This window comes from Rhinolophus sinicus, linkage group LG04, assembly GCF_036562045.2.
Source record: "Rhinolophus sinicus isolate RSC01 linkage group LG04, ASM3656204v1, whole genome shotgun sequence".
Taxonomy (NCBI): domain Eukaryota; kingdom Metazoa; phylum Chordata; class Mammalia; order Chiroptera; family Rhinolophidae; genus Rhinolophus; species Rhinolophus sinicus.
In genome coordinates this window covers 168,922,707-168,946,102 of record NC_133754.1, presented here as the reverse complement: position 1 = coordinate 168,946,102, position 23,396 = coordinate 168,922,707, and the positions used below count along the sequence as shown (strand labels likewise).

Below are 23,396 nucleotides of genomic sequence, written 5' to 3'. Positions count from 1 at the left end.
AGAACCCCTCGTTGCTAACTTGTTCCCAGCATACTATCTCTAATTATTAACTCTCCTGCACCCACCAGTGTAAAAGAAGTATGTGTATCTCCATTTTGCTTTTTATCTAATCCAAGAGATTTCCTCACTTTGCTTTCTCCCATCTCCTTAATCTACCACCAAAGGATTTCATGACCTTCCTTACGTTTTCTCCTTCAATTTTAATGTATAAAATGAGCTGCAAAACTGCCATTCTTTGGAGCATTTTCTCAATGCACTGAGATCTTGCTTCTGGGCATGCCCTCAAAAATTGGGCATCAATAAATGTATGAAACTTTCCTATAGGTTTGGAGTTATTTTGTTGACACTTCTAAATTGAATACATTTATGGTTAAAAGTAGATGGAGAGGTTATCTGTCAAATGTATCTCTAAACAAAGCAATTGTTTTTTTACACCATCCCTAACAGTGTCTGCTAAAGCATAAATATTGGATAAATATGAGTTTTTCCTGTACTTAAAACTGGTCAACTGGACATTTGAAAAACTACAGAGATCCCGTTTGTAACACAGACCTTAATCAGAAGAAATAAATGAAGGTCCATTGTTGGACCAGATTAGGCCTGAAAAATTGCACTTGAATGCCTTTGGGCTGGCATGTCTTTCTAGTACCTCAGCACAATTGTGCTTATTATTTCCCAGCTTGGAAAATATAATATTCTTTTTTTTTTTTTTTCGCCAGCAAAGTAACTATTTACAAGCAGCTAAGATGGGCATGGGACTCGTATAGGAAGTGTGTTGTTCCCTAGCTGCTATAACTCCAAAATTTTATTCGACTAATGTTGAAGGGCCTCCGTAAGTTTTGAGAATCAGATTCACTCATCATTTTCCTGCTCTTCCACTACTCTTGCTAAGGTTCTGGAGCAGGTGCAGGAAAATTCTGAGTCTCCTTTCAGTTTTGCTCCAGGGATCTTTTCCTAGGCTGTACTCAGTGTATACTCTGAGGATAATGCTGATTTTTCCTTCGCTAGTTTTCATTTTGTTGTTATTGTGGCTACTGTTCCTTTTGCTTGGTTTGTTTGGAATTGGAAGCAGTGCAAAGTTTTGAAAGAATGCAGACATTTCCTTCACTGCAGATATATAGAACCAACTCAAGAGCTAAAACAGTGTCTAAGATTTGCCCTTTTCCTCGGGTGAGGCTTAGTTTTACCAGAAATTACATTTTCATACACAGACTCTTAAAATGTCTTTCCATGCATAAATGCAAATATAAATCTTTATACATATATATTTATATATGTTTATGTATTAATATGCACACATATGGATACACATTCACACACAACTGAGGTTACTTTAAATTTAAATAATGCAAGCATAATCTGCAAAACCTATTTAAGCTTGAGCACACGCATTCAGTGTATTCAGTGTCATTCCCAGGTCAAACTGTAGTCCTGGTTTTTCCATATATCCTGCTTGCCTAGACTGTGATCCCTCTTGACTTCTGAATTTATTGTTTTACCACTTACCAATTTTTAAATTTTCTGCTTCATGGTCTTTATTCCCATTGAATTGCTAAATTCTCATTTAACTGCTTTATGTGTAATGCATCCGTGATCTTGTCTTTCAAATGGATTTGTAATCTACTTTGGGGGGGAGGGGTTGGGAAGGGAGCAGCGTATCATACTTTACTTCTGTTGTTGTTTTTTTGTTTTTCTCCCCTAAAATCCAGCACAATCTCTTTAAAAAAGAGAGAGAGATTAATGATGAATTTTCCTTCTCTGCATTCTTGGGATTGTTCCGTAGGATACTTATAATAGAGAATCAGAGACTTCTCTTTTTTGAATAATCTGAGATAGTCAACATCCAAGTTAAATAGTATATCCATCATTTTCTTGAATACTTTGATTTATGGGGAACTTAATGCTATCATAGCAACCCATTTTAAACAGCTCTGTTTAAGAAAAAGAATATGCTCTAAATCAAACCCAAACTGGTTTCCTTATACTCTAGGTCACCCGTAAGACCTAGTTTCTACTTCTATCCACTGGGGGAAAAAATCCATCAAATATTTTTATTTTTCCAAGCTTGCTAGCCTCAGTTCACTGTCCTGTTTGCTCACTTATGAACCCCTTATTTACCCCCTTTACTTACATGGAACTGAAACTAGCATACACATACGATCTCATACAAAGAATAAAAGACTCTTTCTAAATTCGCTATTTCTGTGAATATAAATTTGCATAAGTTTTTATTTGCAGTCATATAATAATATAGTCGGGTCATTGCAAATCATGCATAACCAGTATTCATTTTTATACTTGCTATTAATTAAGGTCTATCTCCCCAATTTTGAACATCAGTGTGTGTGTGTGTGTGTGTGTATGATTTGATTCTAGGAAAGGTAAAATATGTTTTTCTTACTCAATTCACTGTGTTAATTGATTGGCGAAGGAATTTAGTGGAGGAAATGTGTTGTTATATGGGAGGAGGGAAAGCCATCAAGTTTCCCTGGTAGAAATAAAAGGAACACATTTAGTAAAATTATACTGGTCATGTAGACCTTGTGGAGAAAAAGAAACAAAACCAGAAGAGAAAACAGGCTGACATGTCGGATAGTTTGCATTCTTTAGACTGCAAGAGTGAAGAGTGCCAAGAAGATAATAGGAATTTAGCTACCTAGAGTTAAATCGCACAGAGGCTGAAGTAGCACATTCTTTGCTCTTCATAAAATGGCATTGTTTATCATTTTCTTCATAGTCAATCTCTTAAATAAATCGCTGACCGTCTGGTACTCTAAGAACACCATTTGAGGGCTTTTTATAAGGACATGCTCAGAAATTGGGAAATCAAAATTGTGTTATTAGTGTCGTTTCTTTGCAGTTATACACAATACCCTTACAACAATCCAGGCAGGCAGATCTGGGTTTGAATCTTCACTCTACTGCTTACGAGCTGTTTGATTTGGGCTACTGTTCAGTTTCTCTAAACTTGAGTTTCTTCATGCAGAAAATGTAGATATCAGCTCCCAACTCATAGAATTGTGGAGACGATGAAATGAAATGATTTATACAAAGCAGTTAATTAATATATCAACTAACACACAACTAGAAAGTATTAAAAGCTAATTTTGAAGCCAGGTCTCCTAGTTCTCTCTCTCTCTCTCTCTCTCTCTCTCTCTCTCTCTCTCTCTCTCTCTCTTTCAGCTATTTCTATCTCTAGAGTATCCTTCTGACACATGAAAATTGTTCCTCCAACTGACTTTTTAAAAAGGGTGTTTTTAAATTTTATTGTATTTTAAAATTTTAATCTCCCTTAGATGGCTACATTCCAGATATTGATCATGTTGAGTACCCTTTTTCTGGGTGTTAAAAGCATGTGCTGACATCCATTGCTCAATTATCTGAAAAGAGAGGACTCACTCTGGAGAAAGAGAAATCTACTCTTCAGACCGTGTTTTTAAAACATGGACGCCGGTCAATACTAGATTATTTGAATCTGTTCATAAATAGGCTACGTTTGTTTCATCTAGCATTCTGTTTTAGAAGTTATTGAGTCAGAGATGCCTGTTAGAAGACAAGCATTATAAAGAACAAAAAGTGTCATTTTAATTTTTTTTGCTTTTTACTTAAAAAAAGAATTGGCTCAGGAGTGGTTGAAAAGTAATCCCATCGAGGCTGTGTGGGACTTGGTTTTTGAACAGATTCTTCTTTTGCTTTCCATTCATTAAAAGAAAACCTGATATTCATAATGATAAACCAAAGTCAATACCTGGTTTTTCTTTCCTGACTTCTTGGTAGCTAAAGCAAACATACCGGATCCTGGTGTGCCGCCACTGTTTACATTTCTGTCCCCTTTGAAGCAGAGTTATGCTTGAGGAGGTTTATCCACTGTGGCTCCATCTCTGAAGCCACCAGAATGCACGCTGCCTTAGAAAACATACACAGCACCCTCACAAACAGCCACTCTCTTCTCAAAGTAAGACGTGCCTGTTGCTGTGACATCATGATTCTCTCAAGTGGCTTGGGTTGGAATCATCCCTGTGGCCTTTGAGATGATAACATTTTCCAAGCTTGTAAATAGGGATGGTGAATAGTGACTGCGAGCACGAAGTGTTTACCAACTAATTCCAACAAGAGCCACACGAAGTTCAGTTGTTTTTATTTCAGTCTCAGATGCCGATAGAGCAACTATTAAAAATATTTTTGTTAAAATGGTTCTGAAAATATGTTAGAAGTTGAACCATAAGCCCGTAAAAAAGTTGGACTTCAGTTCTGATTCACTTTTTTCTTAAAACAAATCAATTCTTTCAAAACAAATCATTTTTTCTGATTTTAACGGGAGAGGATACTAGCCTGCTGAATTGCCAAAACAGAAGCCTTTCTTAGTTTACCCTTTTAAAGGAGTTTTGTTTTGAAATAATTTTAGATTTACAGGAGAGTTGCAAAGATAGCATAGTGAGTTTCCAGTACCCTTCATTCGACTTCCTCTAATATTAACATCTTACGTAATCATGGTATATTTATCAAAATCTTAGTTTACTTTTAAATAACATTTTTGACTTACTCTCATGAAAAGGAAGATACCTGAACTCTGACAGCAGTCAAAGAAGCTAAAGTTTATTAAAAACCAGAAATTATTTCATCTTAATTTCTGTAACTTTTGTTTTAGCTGGGAAAAGAAACAGGAGCCAAAACCTTAATCTTAAGTGACACCATGGTGTCCCAGTTATCTAAAGTGGCATTGGATTTCCGTGGCCTTTGAGATGGGATTCCAGGTGCCCAAACAGGGCCATAGGCCTCCAAACTCTAGGTTCCTATGCAGACAAGATGGTAGATACATACTCATTTAAAAATTGTGTCCAAGAATGGATACCAAAGAGTATAATCTAATCTCAGTGTTAGCCTGTGAGTCAAATCACAGCTCATTCTGGTTTTTTTTAACACCATGAATAGATAAGAAATGCTCTAGTCCTTTCTTTCCCTGGTTATGAGGAACTGCCAGCCTGTGCTTTCATGATAAATCTGCTTTCTTCCATTTCTCATTGTGATATGATCTGTACCATGAACTGGTTTCTGTTCATCAATCAAAGCCCTGTTGGACCTCACCTCTCTGAAGCTTTCTGTGACCTCTTACTATTTCTTCCCCTCCTGAGTATGTATCCTACAAACTTCTATCATTGCAAATATATTGAACCTCAATTATTGTAATTACTTGTTTACATGTCTATATTCCTCACTATATTTGAAAACTTTTCAAGAAACAAGCCATGTCTTATTTATCTTTGTATCCTTAGTAATTACCTCATTATATGGAGTACAGTAGGCACTCAACAAATGAGTAAATTTGAAGCTGCCCTAACATATCTCCTAATTGTAGATACGCTAACTTTCTCCTTAAGTTTGCAAGCTTCAACTGGAATGAAAACATTCCAAGTAGAAATCCTTATGTCTGTGTTTCTCAAAGTGTGGTCCATTGACTGACTACTACCTACATTAGGACTATTAGGGAAATTGTTAAAAGGCCTTACCACAGACCTATTAGATCTGAATCTCTGGGGAATGCCTCCTAGATCTCATTATTATTAATAATAAGATCTGCGCTGATGTTTGAGAACTACCAGCTTGAAAGAAAAGTTCCATTAATCCATCAGTTTCATTATTTCCATCTCTTTCCATAGAAGTTTTGAAGTGAGTATAATCAATGATGTGACAATAAATTAAATTAAATGACAACATGTTAGTTTCAGGGAAAAGGAGACTTCTGGTTGGTTTAGTGTAACTTGCACATCAAATTGGATTCTGAGATACAAGCCAGGTAGCACCAAAGAATGAGGCAAAAGAAAATAAACATTTCTCGCCATAAAAAGGAAAACAAAATGCCAGTTTCTCAGAAGAGACCATTTCCCCCTACATTTTTAAAGCAATTTCTCGCTTGAGATTTACGTCAGAGCAGTGTATGATGGAATGATCACTATTTTCAGTTAGATTTTTGCCAAATAGATGTTTTTCTAGTGAGTAGAATATGATGTAGGCTCAGGATATGCACTAAGGTTGCCTGGACTGTCATGTCGTTATACTGTTTTTCTTTGGACAGGTTGACTCTAAACAGCCCTTTCTAGTTTTCCAGTAAAGGTACATCTTCACACAGCTTCTTAGATAAGCTGCCTTATATCACTTGTCACAGTGGGGCCAACTCGAAGTTATAATCTCTAACAAGTACCAAGAATGCAGGTACAAAGCATTGCTGATTGAGGGTAGATTTATGTTCTTTGGAAACAAGAGGAGCAGTTGGTAATGTTGACATTCTGTTTGTGAAATTTGAGAAGCCTAACCAGCAATAGTCTCTGGGTAGAATCATCCGGCTCTGTAACAATGTAAACAACAGACAACAATCCCAACAACAGCCAATATTTATGGAAGAGCTACCACATAGACACTGGGTACATGCTCTCTTGGTCCATTTTAGGAACCCTAGGTTCTAAGTGACATTGCCCCCATTTCACAAACGAGGAAATACACTTGCAGAGGTTAAGTAAATGATGCAACAACCTCACGTAACTAGTGAGTGGCAGAGTCAGGATTAACACCCAGGTTTATCTGATGCTAAAGCATGTGAACACTTCAGAGTACTGATCCACACAGAATAAATATAGTGAAAGGAAAGACTCAAGAATGGGGTAATGGAAGATATCTGGGCCTTGGAATCATGACATCCAAGCTCCTTGCTAACTTGAGCAAAGTAGTAATTTCTGGTCTCAAGTTTCCTTTCTGTAAAGTAAGGGATTGAATTACATGACTTCTAGGGTCCAATCCAATTTAAAGTCAATGATTCCTCTTCTGACAGGACCAAAGTGAGCAAAATCTACTCTATTTGAAATAAAAATACAGTTTTTGCCGTTCAACTTTATATTGCTTCAACCTCAAAGATAAAGATGAGACATGGAATAAAGAGCTGCAATCGTCTTCACATGTATTTAAATCATTGCTTTTGTTGCATAGAAATTACATTAGCCCTAGAACTAACATTGATAACTATTATTTGAGTGATTTCTCTGTGCCAAGCACTCTTGTAAGAGCCTTAAGTACATTAGCTGAATTTATCCTCCTACAACTTATGAGATCAAGTGTATTATTAACCCCATTTTACAGGTGGGGAAATTGAGGCACAAAGAGACTTAAGTGAACTGCCTGTAGTTACACAGGTAGTAAGTGGTGGAGCCAGGATTTGTACTAAGGCTGTTTGCTCTAGACTCTGGAGCCCAAGCAGTTTTCTCAAGAGTCTAGAGTTTATGTTATTGGACAGTACATTAAGTTTCCTCTAGAATATGCATGCCTTGTATAGTCATGGAAACTTGTATGCATTCATGGAAATGAATATACTAATTAAAAATTGAAAGTCATATATTTGATTTCTGAAGGAAATAACTGAATGCAATATTATTCAAATTCCATATCGCCATAGAGTTCTAATAGCTTTCCCTGATAATTTTTGCATGATTCAAAATAGTTACATTTCAAAATGAAGCCCAGTGAAGGCCTGGCCTTCTCTGTCTTGCATAGTGCCTGGAAAATCACTCAACGAATCTTTGTTGGAGGAATTAATGCATTAAACAGAAAGAACTTTTCCTCTTTGGTGTATGTATGTTTGCACTTGTGCATCTCATTTTAATACATAAAAAGTGAAATAAAATCTTACTTCAATTAGAGTATGCAAATTTCAGCTCACAACGTCTCCTTTCAAACATGTGAACATTATATTGAATAATCCAATTATCTTAAACGATTTAAGGCAAATCTTTGAAGCACATTTTTCTTCAAACCTGTAATTAAAGAGGGCCTAACTGTTTTTTAATTTAAACTATTATCTAAGTGCTATAATCATTATATAACTTTTTTTCCCTTAGAGATCTTTACTGACAACTCTTCAACCAAAGGACCACTTTACCATTGTTTCTTGAAAGTACTACAGAACTCTTTAGATGAGAATGCAACATAATATCCCCTTAAGTCAGAACAAATGGGTCAAACTCTTTTCTTAGAGCATGCATCCTATTCATCATGCAGATTTAATTTTCCCCTTGATTGCCCCCCAGGATATCAAAGGTTTATGTCTTTTTCTTTTGTTTGGCTTTTAAATACACAGTGTACTCATGACAGCAAATCAAACCTGTTAGTGGCATCACAAAGTAGAACTGATGCCGGGAACAGGACCACTGCAAATTTGATTAAAATTGCAATCACTGAGAGCACAGCACACATTGGGGTGTTAAATACCTCTCTCTGTGGCATTTGTCATATTAAGAGCTGCAGCATAAACAAAGGAAAAAGCGAATCAAATGTTGTGTAAACATTACATGATCACTTACACTACTCTGGACACACTAAGGAAAGAAGGCAGCCAGAAATCTAGCATTTTTGAAACCAGTCCTGATCTTATCGTTTTGTCTATTGACATTTGCCTGCATACCATATATGGTATATATATTATATTTTATATATATTTATTTAATGATTTGATTTGGTCGTTTGGAATTCTACTTGTTGTCTTATATACTGCGTATGTCTGCACACATTCTTCAAAAAAAAATGCCTCCGATATACCTGGTCAGCTCTAAGGGTATGTGGTGAAGCCTTTCAGCCGAGCAATGGACTGGCAGTACTCAAGTGTGCTGACAAGTGATGGAGACTCATATACAGAGGCCACTTAAATTTGCCAAATGGCTGGCCTTCCATCCTCACTCCCCAAAATGCCTCTCCCAAGTGCTGACACAGGCTTCTGCTTTGGAGGCCCCATGCAAATGAGAAGTTGTTTAAACATTAGGGAAACTTGCAATAACACTCTACCTAAAAGGGCTCTGTTCTTGTTCTTTGTCTGCTTCTAGGGCTTTCATTTGCAGCTTTGTACTGGTGCCAGCCAACCACTTCCCACTGGTATTGCTGACTGAAAACCATCCCTTGGTTCCAGCTTCACTTTTGCCCAATCTTTTCCTAATGGCTTAAAGCTCCAAGGGTAAACAAAGTAATAGCAAATGCAATCAACAGGGAGCCCAATGCATTCCAACATCCATCTATTTTAATTTGGATCTTAAGTATTCTTCACTCAACCAGTTTCTATACACAAAGGAGGATTCTGAGTGTAGTAAGATCTACACTCGGCTCAAAATAAATAAATCATTTCATAATAGGTAAATCAAAGAATATAAAGGAAATACAAGGGAAATATGTGAGAATATAAGGAAAATATTTAAAAAATTATATATTTGTAAATTTTTAAATGGATCTTTCCCAATGATTAAAAAACTTGTAACAATGACCTCTGGCTATAAAACAAGAAGAATTACATTATCATATTAAAAGCATTTAATTTCTGTGATATAGTGTTTATTAGGCACATTTTTTAAAGGGAGAATATCCCTCTGGTCAAAAACAAAAGTAAAATCAGAATCTTACACTCCAGAGGTCATCTAAAGCCTCCATGATGGCAGCCTCTCCATAATGTGTGATAAGACATTTCATTGTCCTGTCACTCTGCCATTGTGTCTGTCTTTCTGTCCTTTAGAGTACTCAGGAGAAAACTGTTTTAGTAAAGATACATGGATCATTCTTTGGATACATACCATACCTAACAGAACATGAAGCAGATTGGAGAAACACACACAAGACTCTTGACTTAGAAGAGAATTCTTTCTACAGGGCACTGAAAAGTCACTCTGTCTCTGTTTTCAATCTAACAAAGCTAATATGCAGCAAGTATAAATGTTGGGGGGCCGGGGAAAGACTACATGGAATCGTGCTACTGAACATGATGTTTTCATCTCTGTGAGGAACTAATTAAAAGAAATGATCTCAAGCAGAAGGAATATTTCTAGTTAAATATACGGAAATCTTTATGAGCCAATATGAGTGATTTATCTTTGTTTTATCGTTGTATATTCATTCTCACATTTGGAGACAGCTAAGAAATGGTCTTACTAGAAGCGGAAGCCACAAGCCAGGTGTGATTGATTGCCTTTAAGACAAATAAGACAAATCTCAGTTTCAGAGATATTAAAATGCACAACAAAGAAACAACAGCAACGATTAGCCAATGGTGATTGTAAGAAACCAATGACTCTGAGATGCATCCCATTTTAATATTTTAAAATATTTTAAAAATTAGAATCTATAAAATATGATACATAGATTTCTTGGGCCCTCATCATGTCCTGCCATGAAACCGCTCCGAAAGCCCATTGTCACAGAGGGTAAGCTTTTCAAAGAAAGAGCCTCCACAGTTGTGAGATTGACAACTCCTTTCTGCATTGCAGGTGACTATGGAATTTGGGAAACCACAGAGACTCCCCTGCCGGTGTCAAATCACTATACCTATATAGTTCTCACCTAGTAGTACTTCACTTTTCTGTGGAAACTTACCTTTATTTTGCTTTATGATAACACCCAATCAAGTGTAGAAAATGTTCACCGAGAAATCAGAATCCAAATTGAATTTTAGTGTTGGATCTTCTGAGTCATTATAAAATCATAAATTCCAGGTTTCTGCCCATAAGTGAGACAGGCGAGTCTCGTGGGGGAGAGAACCCACCAGTAGCTTTGGATCTCTGAATCTTTTCACTTCCCACTCCATTGTGGTGGCTCCCTTACTTATTCTTGCAGGCCTCAAGCTTACTTTTTTTATGGATTGATTCCTTCCCTAAGGAAATGGCATGTTCCATATTCTGTTCACCAGGACCTCACCTTCAACCTTAATTCTTCAGCCAATAGCCAAATGTTGTGAATATTTAATCAACATAGGGATTAATTGCCTTTGACAAATTTTTCCTATCCCTCAGTTGTTCTAGAACAGAATGGAGCAACAGAACAGTAAAAATATATATCAAAATAGTGAACAGAAATGTTGATGTCACTTTTATCAAAAGTGATATGTTTGGAAAAAATAACTTTTTCCAAAGCCTAAATATATGTATTAATTCTTCCTAATTATAAAGGTCTCTTTTGAAAAAGCTCAAAAAATATAGAGCTGTATAAAGTGTATGTTAGAAGTTAACCCCTGTGTAATTCTATATGCAGAGATGATGACTATTAACAATTTGGTATATATACTCTAATGTATAATATATAACACTATTTGTTTATTTGTTTTTGCCTATAAATTTTTATTTTTACAATTTTTTAAATTAGTTTCAGTTGTACAAAACAACATAGTGATTAGACATTTATATACCTCACAAAGTGATACCCCAATAAGTCTGTTACCTATCTGACACTGTACATAGTTATTACAATATTATTGACTATATTCCCTATGCTGTACTTTATATCCCTATGACTATTTTTTAAAAATTATAGTTGACATTCAATATCATTTTATATTAGTTTCAGGTATATAGGGTAGTGGTTAGATATTTATATAATGTATCAAGTGATCCCCCAGATAAGTCTAGTATCTATCTGACACTATACATAGTTTTTACAATATTATTGACTATATTCCCCATACCGTCCTTTACAACCCTGTGACTATTTTGTAACTACCAATTTGTACTTCTCAATCCCTTCACCTTTTTCTCCCAGCCCCCTAACCCCTCTCCCATCTGGCAACCATCAGTTCTCTGTATCTATGAGTTTGTTTGTGCTTTGATTATTTGTTCATTTTGTTTCTTAAGGTTCCACATGTAAGTAAAATCATATGGTATTTGTCTTTCTCTGTCTGACTTATTTCACTTAGCATAATAACTCTCTAGGGCCATTCATGTTGTTGTAAATGGTAAGATTTCATTCTTTTTATGGCAGAGTAATACTCAATTGTATAAATGTACCACAATTTCTTTATTCTGTCATCTACTGATGGGCATTTTGGTTGTTTCCATATCTTGGCTATTGTGAATAGTACTACAGTAAACACAGGGGTCCATATATCTTTTCAAATTAGTGCTTTGGATTTCTTTGGATAAATACCCAGGACTGGAAATTGCTGGGTCATAAGGTAGTTCTATTTTTCATTTTCTGAGGAAACTCCAAACTGTTTTCCATAGTGGCTGCACCACTTTGCAATCCCACCAACAGTGCATGAGGGCTTTCTTTTCTCCACATCCTCACCAACCCTTGTTTGTTGATTTATTGATGATAGCCATTTTGACAGGCTATCAAAATGTGATAACTCATTGTGGTTTTAATTTGCATTTCTCTGATGATTAGTGACATTGAACATCTTTTTATATGTCTGTTGGCCATCTATATGTCCTCGTTGGAGAGATGTCTATTCAGGTCCTTTGTCTATTTGTTAATTGAATTGTCTGGTTTTTTTTGGTGTTGAGTTGTATAAGTTTTTTATAAATTTTGGATGTTAACTCCCTATCAGATGTATCATTGGTAAAAATCTTCTCCCAATCATTAGGATGCCTTTTCATTTTGTTGACATAACACTGTTCTTTAACTACTTTTCACTAATGAACACATTAATATTTCCAATGAGTTAATATTTCTAAAGAAGTAGAACTCTACCTTGCACATGGTAAGCACTATGTAAATACTTATAAATAAATAATAATAAAACAGCAAATAATTATATTGTGTTTACACTGTGCCTATATTCATTCATGTAATCATTGCAACAACCTAATAGGTAGGTGCGGTTTTTTTTGCCCCTATTTTAGAGATAAGGAAACTGAGGCTCAGAGATGGGAAACAGACCCAAGTCACATATGTGGTGGATAATTTTAGAAGTCAGTATGTACAGATTGATCTCATTCTTTTTAATGGCCACATGGAATTTCATCACATATTTTTTCAGTCCCCTACTGATGCAAGTTTAAATTCTTTAAAAATTTTTTACTATTATAAATAACTTTTTGATATTCTTTTTTTTTTTTAAGATTTTAAAGATTTTAACAGGACTTTATTGGGGAATAGTGTGTACTTCCAGGCCTTTTTTCCAAGTCAAGTTGTTGTCCTTTCAATCTTAGTTGTGGAGGGTGCAGCTCAGCTCCAGGTCCAGTTGCCGTTTTCTAGTTGCAGGGGGCGCAGCCCACTATCCCTTGTGGGAGTCCAACCAGCAACCTTGTGGTTGAGAGGAAACGCTCCAACCAACTGAGTCATCTGAGAGCTCAGCAGCAGCTCAGCTCAAGGTGCCATGTTCAATCTGGGACTCGAGGAGTTGAACCGCAACCTTGTGGTTGAGAGGAAACGCTCCAACCAACTGAGTCATCTGAGAGCTCAGCAGCAGCTCAGCTCAAGGTGCCATGTTCAATCTGGGACTCGAGGAGTTGAACCGCAACCTTGTGGTTGAGAGCCCACTGGCCCATGTGAGAATCGAACCGGCAGCCTTCGGAGTTAGGAGCACGGAGCTCCAACCACCTGAGCCACCGGGCCAGCCCCACTTTTTGATATTCTTGAACATATATTTGTGTAAATATTTTCTTTAGATAAATTACTGAGACAAATCTATACACAATTTAAAGTTTGATTTTATAAAAACAAAAACAAAATACCCCAAAAGACCTCCACTAGGCTATACCAAATTATAGGAATAGCTGAAAGTGCTGGCTTCCCTAAACCCTCTCTATTGCTGTCGTTCTAATTGTTGTCCTTTATAAGTAATCTGTCTTTAATAATTTAAGATCACCATTTTGTCTTTGGTATTCATTATGATGCATCTGGGTGTGAAACAATTTATATATCTTCTTTTTATTTTTACTGATTGGGACTTGGTATGCTTCTTGCACTTGACAAGTTTTTCATCAGTTTTGGCAAGTTCCCAGTCATGATTTTGAGTACAGCCTATTGTATTTTCTCTAGTCTCTCTTTCTGTAGTTCATAGCCTTAATTATTTCTTAAATATAATTTCATCTTTCCTGTCTCTCCACACTGAATTTGAAATTCTGAAGAACTGACTTCTAATGTATGAATTATCTCTTTATCTCTAATATACCATTACTTAGCCATCAAATTTTAATAGTAGTCATATTTTTCATTTAAAATTATGTTTAATTTTTTTTATCAGAACAGCCTTTCTTTTTCCTAATGTATTTTTCTTTGTTTTTTGTTAATTTCTCCAGCTGGCAAATCCCAGACTTTGCTGGCAGTATATCAAACTTACGTGAGATACAGTCATATGTGTTGCATATTCATTCATAAGAAGACCTATTTCTTCCTCCCTCACACCTAGAATTCAGGTAGAGACAGACAAGCCTCTGTGTTGTCTTTCTGTGCCCGTGGATGGAATTTTTCTGGTCCATCTTTTCATCTCTGTGCTTCTCAGCTTTATGCAAGGACCTCAATGCTAACCTCCACTTCACAGAGATTCAAGACTTTGCCTCCTGTCCCTTAAGAATCTTAAAACCATATTCTAGGTTATAGAGGTGGGCACGTCTCTTATTACCTCCAGGACAATGCAGAACCAGCTCGTGAGCTTACTGCTCTGTTTTTTAAATTCCTATTCATTTCCTGGCCTCTGGAGATTTACATTTTATTCTTGTGAGTTATACAACTAACCCAGCATTTCTGGATGTTTATAGTTGGAAGATTTTCATCTTATCTTGTCTGTCAAAATGCTGGAGTGATAAGTGTTTAATCCTAGGTTTGTGTATTTGGCACATAAAGATTCTGTGATTCATTGCTTCGACCATTCTCTGGCAATCTGCTCAAATCCTTTGCCTTATTTTCATACCTGGCAAAACTCCAATGCTTGTATCTTGCTTTTGGATTTAGCTTTCTACTTTTTCTGAATGTATACCTGGACTGCTGAGCAATGCTGGGGAAAAAAATGCTGCAACGAGGCAAATTGACACCACTTGATATTCACGTCCTGTTCTCTACTTGATGTCACCCAGGAATCCTGGTTTCCCTTGTGAGTCATCTCTCCCATTCCCCACGGCTATTTTAAAACCTTCTCCTCTCCTCATCCCTCTCCCCTCCTTTACAGAAGTGTTTTCAGAAGATAATCTTACTTTCTACTTCCTAGAGGAAAAAGAGACCATCAGAACAGAGCGTTCTTAAATTCCATCCACCAAACTCATTGATTCCTTTCTACGGGAATACATCCCTCTCTCCATTCTTCCTGTTACAAGGGAGGAAGTTCCTTCTTCCTGTCTAAGTACAGTGATCATATAATAACTTATCATCAAAGCCTGGCTACTTTTGAAAGTAAAAGAGGGACTCTATTAATAATTATTCCAGGACAACAGGTGTAAGCCAGAATGTCCTGGGAAAACTGGGACATGTGGTCACCCGCTGTATAAAGTTCATCGCATCACTTGTCCCCTGAATGCACATCCATTTTGCCTTGTCAAACACCACCGATATTCCCTTAATTATTCCCCTTCTCTCTTGTATGTTCAAATTTTCCTTCTCTCTGGGCTCATTCTCATTTATATTTTAATACTTTCAATCTTCTAAAACAACACTACCTCTATGCCACATATACCTCCAACTACTGCTCACTTTTTTGACTCCACCCTTTTCTCTGCGAAATTTATTGAAAATTTCGTCCATACCCAACTCTCTATTTTTTCTATTCTCCACTATTTACAGAATTCTGGTTTCTTCCATAGTCCTCCTCTGACACTATTCTTGACAACGTCATATATGATAATCTTGTTTTTTAACAGAACAGACAGGATTCAGCATTACTTAATTTCCGAGTCACCTCTATCTGTGCAGCCTTGAGTTAGTTATCCTCACTGTTCCTCAGTTTCCTTAAATGGAACAAAGATAGACCCTTCCTCACAGACTGTTAGTGAGAATTAAATAAAACAATTCATGTAAGGCATTTAGCATTTTAAAATGTTAGACATCCCATTGCTTATTCTTTTAGAAAAACATCCATGTTTGACCATGCTTCAGTGAGATAGTTCCATCAGTTATTTTGTAGGACACTGTCTGAACCTTGTAAGATAAGACAGAAGGGTAGAATATCTTTGCAGGGCCATTCCAGAGATCCAGAAGCCTGAGGATGACAATCTGAAAAGACAGCTTGCCTTCTGTGTTGAAGGGTGTTTCTTTTATTTTTGTTACGGCACCTAACATTTACTAAACATGCTGTACCAAATCTATGGCCTGCAATGCTTATCCTCATCAGAAGCTAGCAATGGCCAACAAAGCCCTATCTTTTCCTGGCATACCCATTTGCAATAAGTGTAGCTCAGTATCCGATGGCACTTATGGCATTCTCATTCTAATTTGCTCAAACTAATTTGCAGAGTCACTGACACAATACATAACAAATGCTTATTTTCCCTGGCTGACTATGGCCCAGATTCATCTTTAACCCTCACCATTGCCAACCTAGCAGGCGTGTGCTGGCACTTTTGAGATTCTTCTATGCGCTTCTCAGTTGCTTTTCACTTGTTCTGAACAAGTTGGTTGAATTGGCCCTTCCTTTTAAATAGGTCATGTCTACATTACATTTTGTGGAAATGCCTCAACACTTTTTTAAGTGGAAGCCAACCTTTCTGAGCTTCAAGAACCAAAACAGATTTGCTGTCATTTTTATGTTCTAATAGTAATAATTATCGTTGATGCCATTTACTAAATGCTTATTATGTACCAACAACTGTGGTAAGCACGTCACAAATTTTCATGCATATTGGCTATTTGAATAGGGTCTAGGATGGGGTAGAAATAGACCTGTATGTTAAAATGATCATCTTACCTACTGTTAGAATAACTAAATATTATGAGCTCTCAATACTAGCAGGTTTAATAAATCCTCTAGCATTTATTAACTGTTAAAGTAATGAGTATGACCATTTAAATGTTAGGAAGAAAGAAGAGAGTATTCAGATTTACTAATAGGCATGATACAAAAATTAACTGGCAAGACAAGACCAAACTGTGTAATTGGACGGCAATTAATTGAGCTTTTTGATAATTTTCTCTAGGCCAAATCTAGAGCCAGTGATTTCAATATCTATGAAGACAGTGACCTAAAAAATCAGTAGTATATATTATAATATAGAAAGTAATATACTGAAGAGGAAAATCTTTGTGATATTGTATACAAATGGATAACATTAATTCTGTATCATTCCATATATAGTTCAACAAAACACTGAATCCAGGCAGAGATTCAGTGTATCTAAGTGTGTTTGTATGTTTATTTTTCACTGAATAATTAATATCAACTGGTTGTTGCAGCCTGAGCTTTATATAGCATTGATAATTTAGAAGATACTAAATTATAGCAAAACTATGCTGAAAATACATCTTTTTTTATATTTGACAGCCACTATTCCCACCAACCACATTCTTTTCCATGAAGAGCTAATAGAAATTTTATGAACAGTTGATGTAATGACATAATAAAAATGTTACCTCAAGTAGAAGTAAATATGGAAAATGAGATAATTAAAGCTGTGCGAGGAAGATGTCGCTAGGAAATAAAAAATAATCTTAAAGGAGCTAATAGAAAACTGTAAAATTGAGAAGGAAGAGATGTCGTAAAGGATAAATTTTGTCTTAAGAATAGGATGGAATCAAAGTAAGCTATGGGGAACCCTAGAAGTTTCCCCCAACTTAACTAGAATGTAATTGTGTAAGTGTGTGACAGTCTACTCTATCAATCAGATAAAAGCAGAAAAATAGGTGATGATTCTTATAGGTAACACTTATTGAGTATTTACAAAGGGCCAGACATGCTGCTAAGTTCTATCAACATTTTATTTCATTGAATACTCACAATAAACACTATTGTACAGCCGAGAAACCAAATAGGTTAATCCTATGGCTTGTAACAAGAGCTGGGAAGAGTTTTGTACCCAGTTTATTCACCTAGCACAGGCGTGCTAGTAGTTTCTACTTTTAAGCAAAATGTGATGTAATTTTAGGTCAAGAAGGATCCCACAACCAAATAGACAGAACAGCTAGCCCTATCTGGATTCTGATTTCTCAGGTAAGACATTTTACAAGTAGTTGTTGAATTAATTGACTATAAATGCACATTTTAAAAAATGAAAAAATATTTTGACAATGTGACTCATAGAACTAGGACCAGTTTTCGTTGTACGCTTGGGGGTCACTATTTTACTTTTCTCAACCCTTTGTGATAGAATACAGTATGCAAAAACATTTTTTTTCCTTTGATATCTTTTTGAAAGTCATATCTGTATACCACAAAAGATCAAATGAGTGTCTTCAAATTTATAAACAAGGGAGAATTGTCTAAGCCAGGCAGAAGTTCTAAGGTGGTATTCTACTGTTTTCTTATCATAGTGAATTTAATCTGTTTTGGTCAAAATTACCAGTGATTGTAGATAATAGACAGAATATGACCTGTTCTACTAGTGAAATTTTCTTTCTCCTTTCAATTATTCTTGCCATGGTCTTGACCTCATAGTCTAGTATCTGGAAGAGTTGAGGGAACTGGCCTACCAACATCTCTGCTTTTGCAAGCTAAAGTACAGCCTTCACAGTAGAAGGTGAGGCCCTCTGATAATACTGTTAGGGGAAGGAATGCAGCTCCTTACCCTCTACTTCCAGCTTCACCAATTTGGAATATGCCGTCCCGAGGCTGTTTTTTGCCACACATCGATAATGTCCTGCATCTTCCTTTTGCACATTATGAATCCTTAAACTCCCAGATTCAAGAACTGCAATGCGGGAATTTTCCTGCCAGGGATAGGGACATGCATTTTTAAATGTCCACGGTTCTCTCAAGGACACATTTGCCATCTTTCATCATGTTATTGTCATCACTTTTATCATCAAAAATATCATTTGAACATTTATTTGGCACTTACGTATAACATACAATATTAAATGAGATAGTACAAGATTACCTAAATTAATTTTAATAATAATCTCATTAAGATATAGTTTATTTTTATTTTATTTCATCATATGATGACACCAAGGCTTATCTGATGTCCTAAAAGTCACTTCCAAGTCTGTTTGATTAAAAGCATTGCTTTTTACTACCATATTTACTGCACACCCTATAGAGTATCCTGAAGCTAATATATGCCCTTTGAAAAAATGAAAAGTTCTATAAATAATACAAAATTTGGTTTGTGAAGTTAAAATACTACATTTTCCTAGTCTTCTGGGACTCTAAATGCAGTAACACACATAGACCCATCCTTGCTTTGATTGTTGGAAATGCCTCAATATTTATAACAAAAGGAAAGCCAGAGAATTAAATAGATTACTGTAAATATTTAACAATATGTGTTTTATTTTAAATAAAACAAAGCTAATTGATTGTATACTTTATTTCAATTAGTTGACGTATATCAATATCTATGTATTTCCCATGGAAGATTCTATTATGTAGGTATTAGACACAAAAGCAGTACAAAATAAGTATGTGAACAATAAATTTTGAATTTGACTACTCTTTATGATTGAGGTATTTGTCAAGATGTTTGTTTGATCACCAGTCTTGTCTTTACTCTTCATGTTCTAACTTCACTTCAGAGTATTCTCTTTTCTTCCAAACCTTATTTCTCTCTTTCCTCCTGGAAGCTGTTTGTCAGGTCTAAAGCCTGGTTCCGTCTTTTTTGTTTCTTAAATCTCTAAGAGTCAGTGTTAAAAAATAAATGTTCAACCAACCAATGAACCAACAAACCAACCAACAAAAAAGCCTCTAGCTTTGCTTTTGCTTTGCCTCCTTTTTCATCCCTAACACTACTGGTTCCCATCTCATTTTTTCCGTAGCCAGCCCCAACTAGACTGTCTTACAATTTGCATATATGGAAACAGAAATATTTAAATCTGTTTAAAATGTTGTATATGAAAAAAAAATCCTTATAATTGAAGTTTGGAAGTGTGTAACTGAATTTGCAAAGAATTATTGTATTTGCAAATATGTGGTAAGAACATGTTTTCACATAATATTCACTTACCCTGAGAGCGCTATCTCCCTTAATCCATGACACTGATGGTTTGGGATTGCCCATTGTAGTACATGGTAGAACTGCCTTTAATCCTTCTATTATTTTTACATTTATGGGAGGACGAGTTATTTTAGGTTCTAAAGGAAAATAAAAATTCAAAATTAAAAAGGCAATATGGCTTCATTAAACTTAGAGTTTCTAACTTTCTATTTAATTCTAAATATCATTGTAAAGAGTACGTTTAGGCATATTACATTATAAATTCACCAAGTGCTGAGACAGGTTTTTAGTGGATATGAAACAGAAGACATTTTGAAAAGCTTAGGTTATATCTATTTTGTTAATATCTTGAAAAACACAGATTCATGAAGCATTAGGAGTTTGAAGTTATAGTATTCTTTTCTTTGAAAGGTAGTTAATAAAAAGGTGATTAAAATAAGCTGTCTCCATAACAATCCAAGATTACTTAATTCACAGAAACAGATATGAAACACTTGAAAAAAATCTTTTAAGCTTATATTTTTATGTATTTCTGAATTATGACTTACTTTCCCTTTAGTTTTCATCTTAATTTGACTATTAAATTTGATGATTAAAAATTAGATAGATTTACCTTCTAGAAAGTAAACCAGATATTACATTAGTAATCAGAGCTCTTCTGTCACAGCAAACTGAGGTAATATACTATTCAATGAAACACTCTTAAATTAATTCTTTCAGAAGAAACAGTTTATGTCAGATCATTTTTATTATCTAATATCATACTCTCAGAGGAAGAAGATATTAAATCTAATATATAGAAGAATCAACAAGTTCAGGACACAGTTATTTTACTACTTGAAACATTCATAAAATAATGAAAACTAAATTTATTTCCTTCGTAATCTTATGTTACAGATGCAAAACAGAGGGCTGTTTGTGCAGAAGAGACTACTGATAAATAGATGCATTTTATTTCTTTCAGGTCATGTGCCATAATCAGTTACTTTGACAGAGGAGAGCCTAAAATACAGATTTTTTTCTTTCTACTTCAACTGTGTGTTTGTGCATGTGTGTTAGGGGGGTGATTTGGTGGTAGTTGTAAGTGATATTTGCAAAAACTGCATGGTCTGTTGATTTTTAACCTAAGTATTTATTGCCATTTCGAGTTGGTATGGCCCTGCCCTGTGGCAAAAATTCGGGACAGGCTTTAGAAAATGTTATCAGTTTATCACGTTGCCTGCTATCTAAAGCATACCGGTCCTACCGATCAATAGCAGTAAATAATGACCAGACACCTCAGTTGTGAGTTGGGTGATCCTATAACTGCTGGCAAAAACTTAGCTTAGGAGTTGATATTCCTGTGATATGGTTAAAGAGAGTGTTATCCATTCCTTCTACTGGGTTCCCTGAATTGGTCCCTGTGGCAAACCTAAGTCACAAATAATGTCTTAGGCATGAACCCTTTCTTGAAAGCAAATAAATCCTATCTTCTCAGTGAAATAGCTCTGTTGGGTGAGTGGTGAGGAGACCCCTCATGGGAAATTGAATATAAAGCAAACTAAGAATAAATTGAGTCTTGATGTGGAACCATGGACCATGGATTCCCCACTCTGAGGGAACATACGTTGGGTGGAGCCATGGGCACTGATGAATCAGAACTGGTCATCTTACTGAAGCAGGATGCTGGAAGTATTCTGCTATGCCAGCATTGAATCCTTATTTGATGGATCATAAGGAAGCTAGGAGAGGGAACTCCTGAGGAAGGTCCTAGACTAGTTGGAATAGTGATGGGGACAGGGACCTTGGGGGTCTCAGGAAGCAGCTCTTTACCAAACAGTGAGGAAACATTCCAAAATTTTAACAATTGGGATGGCCACTTGGGGGAGTGCCTAGAAGTGAATAGGTGATTTGATGAGTTAGAGGAGAGCATGGTCAGAAGGCATAAGTCCTCATGAAGGAAAGATGTTGCACAGGAATGCACAGTATAATGGTTTAAATGCAGCATTGAGGGCGGGGAGATCAGCCGTGACATGTGGACGTAAAGTGGGGAAAGAATAAACTCCATTTAAGCAGAAAAGTCACTCAAGTTTGAAAAGACACTCAAGAAAATAGAAAATCAGGCTTGAAATAAGGCAAAAGAATAGGAGAAATGTTTGTTAAGAGGTTAGAGATTTAAAAAAAAAGTGGTGGTGGTGTGTATGATTGTAATGAAGCTGTTCTAAAGGCATGCAGTAAAAATTTAAGAGGGAGGTTCCTCAGGGAAAGTAGCCAGAGTGGAACAAACAGAGCTGTGTAAAGGCAAGAAAATGGAGAGGCTAGAGAACTCAAAGACTTGCCTTGAGGATGGTGATTGATGGCAGAAATACAAAGTGTAACATTAACGGCCTAGGGGTTGTGTTTTGAACTTGAACTTGTCTAGCTGCTGAATCTCCATATATGTACGAGGCTCTATTTACTGCCTACTTCAAAGTATAGCAAGCCAACTTTAAAATCAATACGGGACTCTCTTTCTCACTCACTCATCTTCACTTGCAGGGCGCCACAACTCTCCGCTGCTCCTCCTACTCCGTTGTTGGCTATGCAACAGTAAATGCCATCATCACTGTCTTCCACACTCAGGATGGTGAGGAGCTGCCCGTTCTCCCGAATGCTGTACCGGGTATCAAAGAGCCTGCAGGTCACAGAGGAAATGGCAGGTTAGGGCCTCATCTGCAAACTTTTGGCTATGATTAACTGATTGAACGGATGTCAGTGGGAGGAAGTAGATTAACGGTAAAAGGAAACTTGACTGAATTCTGATTAATGGAGTAACCTTATTTAATAATAAAAAGCTAACATTATATTCTAAACTTTGCTAGGTTCCAATAATCAAAGCACCATTGAATCCTTCAAAAATGCTTTCCAAAGGTGATGCCTACTGATAAGAACAAATGTAAAGTTTACTTTATTCAGGAAAGTGCATTGTTAGCAAGATACATGAGTCCACTCCCCATAATTACTGGGAAATAACAGCTAGATAATGAACATGCACATACAGAAATGTGACTAGCAGAAAGAGTTAAATATTTATCAATGTAACTAACTATTAACTGAGTATTTTTTTCATTCACTAAACAAATATTTTTTAAAAGCCTAAAACGTGCCAGGCCCAGTTCTAGTTCTCTGGAATACATAGAATGCAAATAGTCCTGACTTCCCCATGTCATTTAAATTACTGTTTTGCTTTGGGCAAGTCTCTTAACGTCACTGAAAGTCAGATCTTACCTTTGTAAAATGTGGAATTCTGCATTTTATATGTTCTAGAAGGTAAACTTTAGTACTACCAAGAGATGTGGTTGCATTTATGTCAAAGCTAAATCTCAAGGCAGTGGGTATTCTTACCAGAGAAAGGCAGAATACTTACTTAATGAGAATTTTATTTCTAGTCCAGGAAATTTCAGGCTGGGGATAGGATTCCACTGCACACATGAAAGTAGCCACTTCTTCAACTAAGGCATCCACCGTTTCAAGAGGAGTGGTGATGACAGGAGCTAACAGGAGAGGAGGAATAAAATGAGAGCATTCTAGGATGCTGTTTACTAACCCTGTGTAAGAAGTCAGAGACCA

At 36.1% G+C, this 23,396-nt stretch overlaps 1 protein-coding gene across 3 annotated transcripts in view; it reads right to left on the bottom strand.

Moving 5' to 3' along the window:
- The window catches only part of MUSK (muscle associated receptor tyrosine kinase), an 83,829-nt gene that overhangs the window by 49,314 nt on the left and 11,119 nt on the right, over positions 1–23,396 (bottom strand). For all 3 annotated transcript variants that reach the window (XM_019749519.2, XM_019749520.2, XM_019749523.2), the window contains exons 2-5: positions 23,194–23,320; positions 22,310–22,461; positions 19,818–19,945; positions 18,441–18,582 (exon numbers count right to left, since the gene is read on the bottom strand). In XM_019749519.2, coding sequence (XP_019605078.2) covers positions 18,441–18,582; positions 19,818–19,945; positions 22,310–22,461; positions 23,194–23,320 — 549 coding nt within the window. The remainder of the gene's footprint in view (positions 1–18,440; positions 18,583–19,817; positions 19,946–22,309; positions 22,462–23,193; positions 23,321–23,396) is intronic.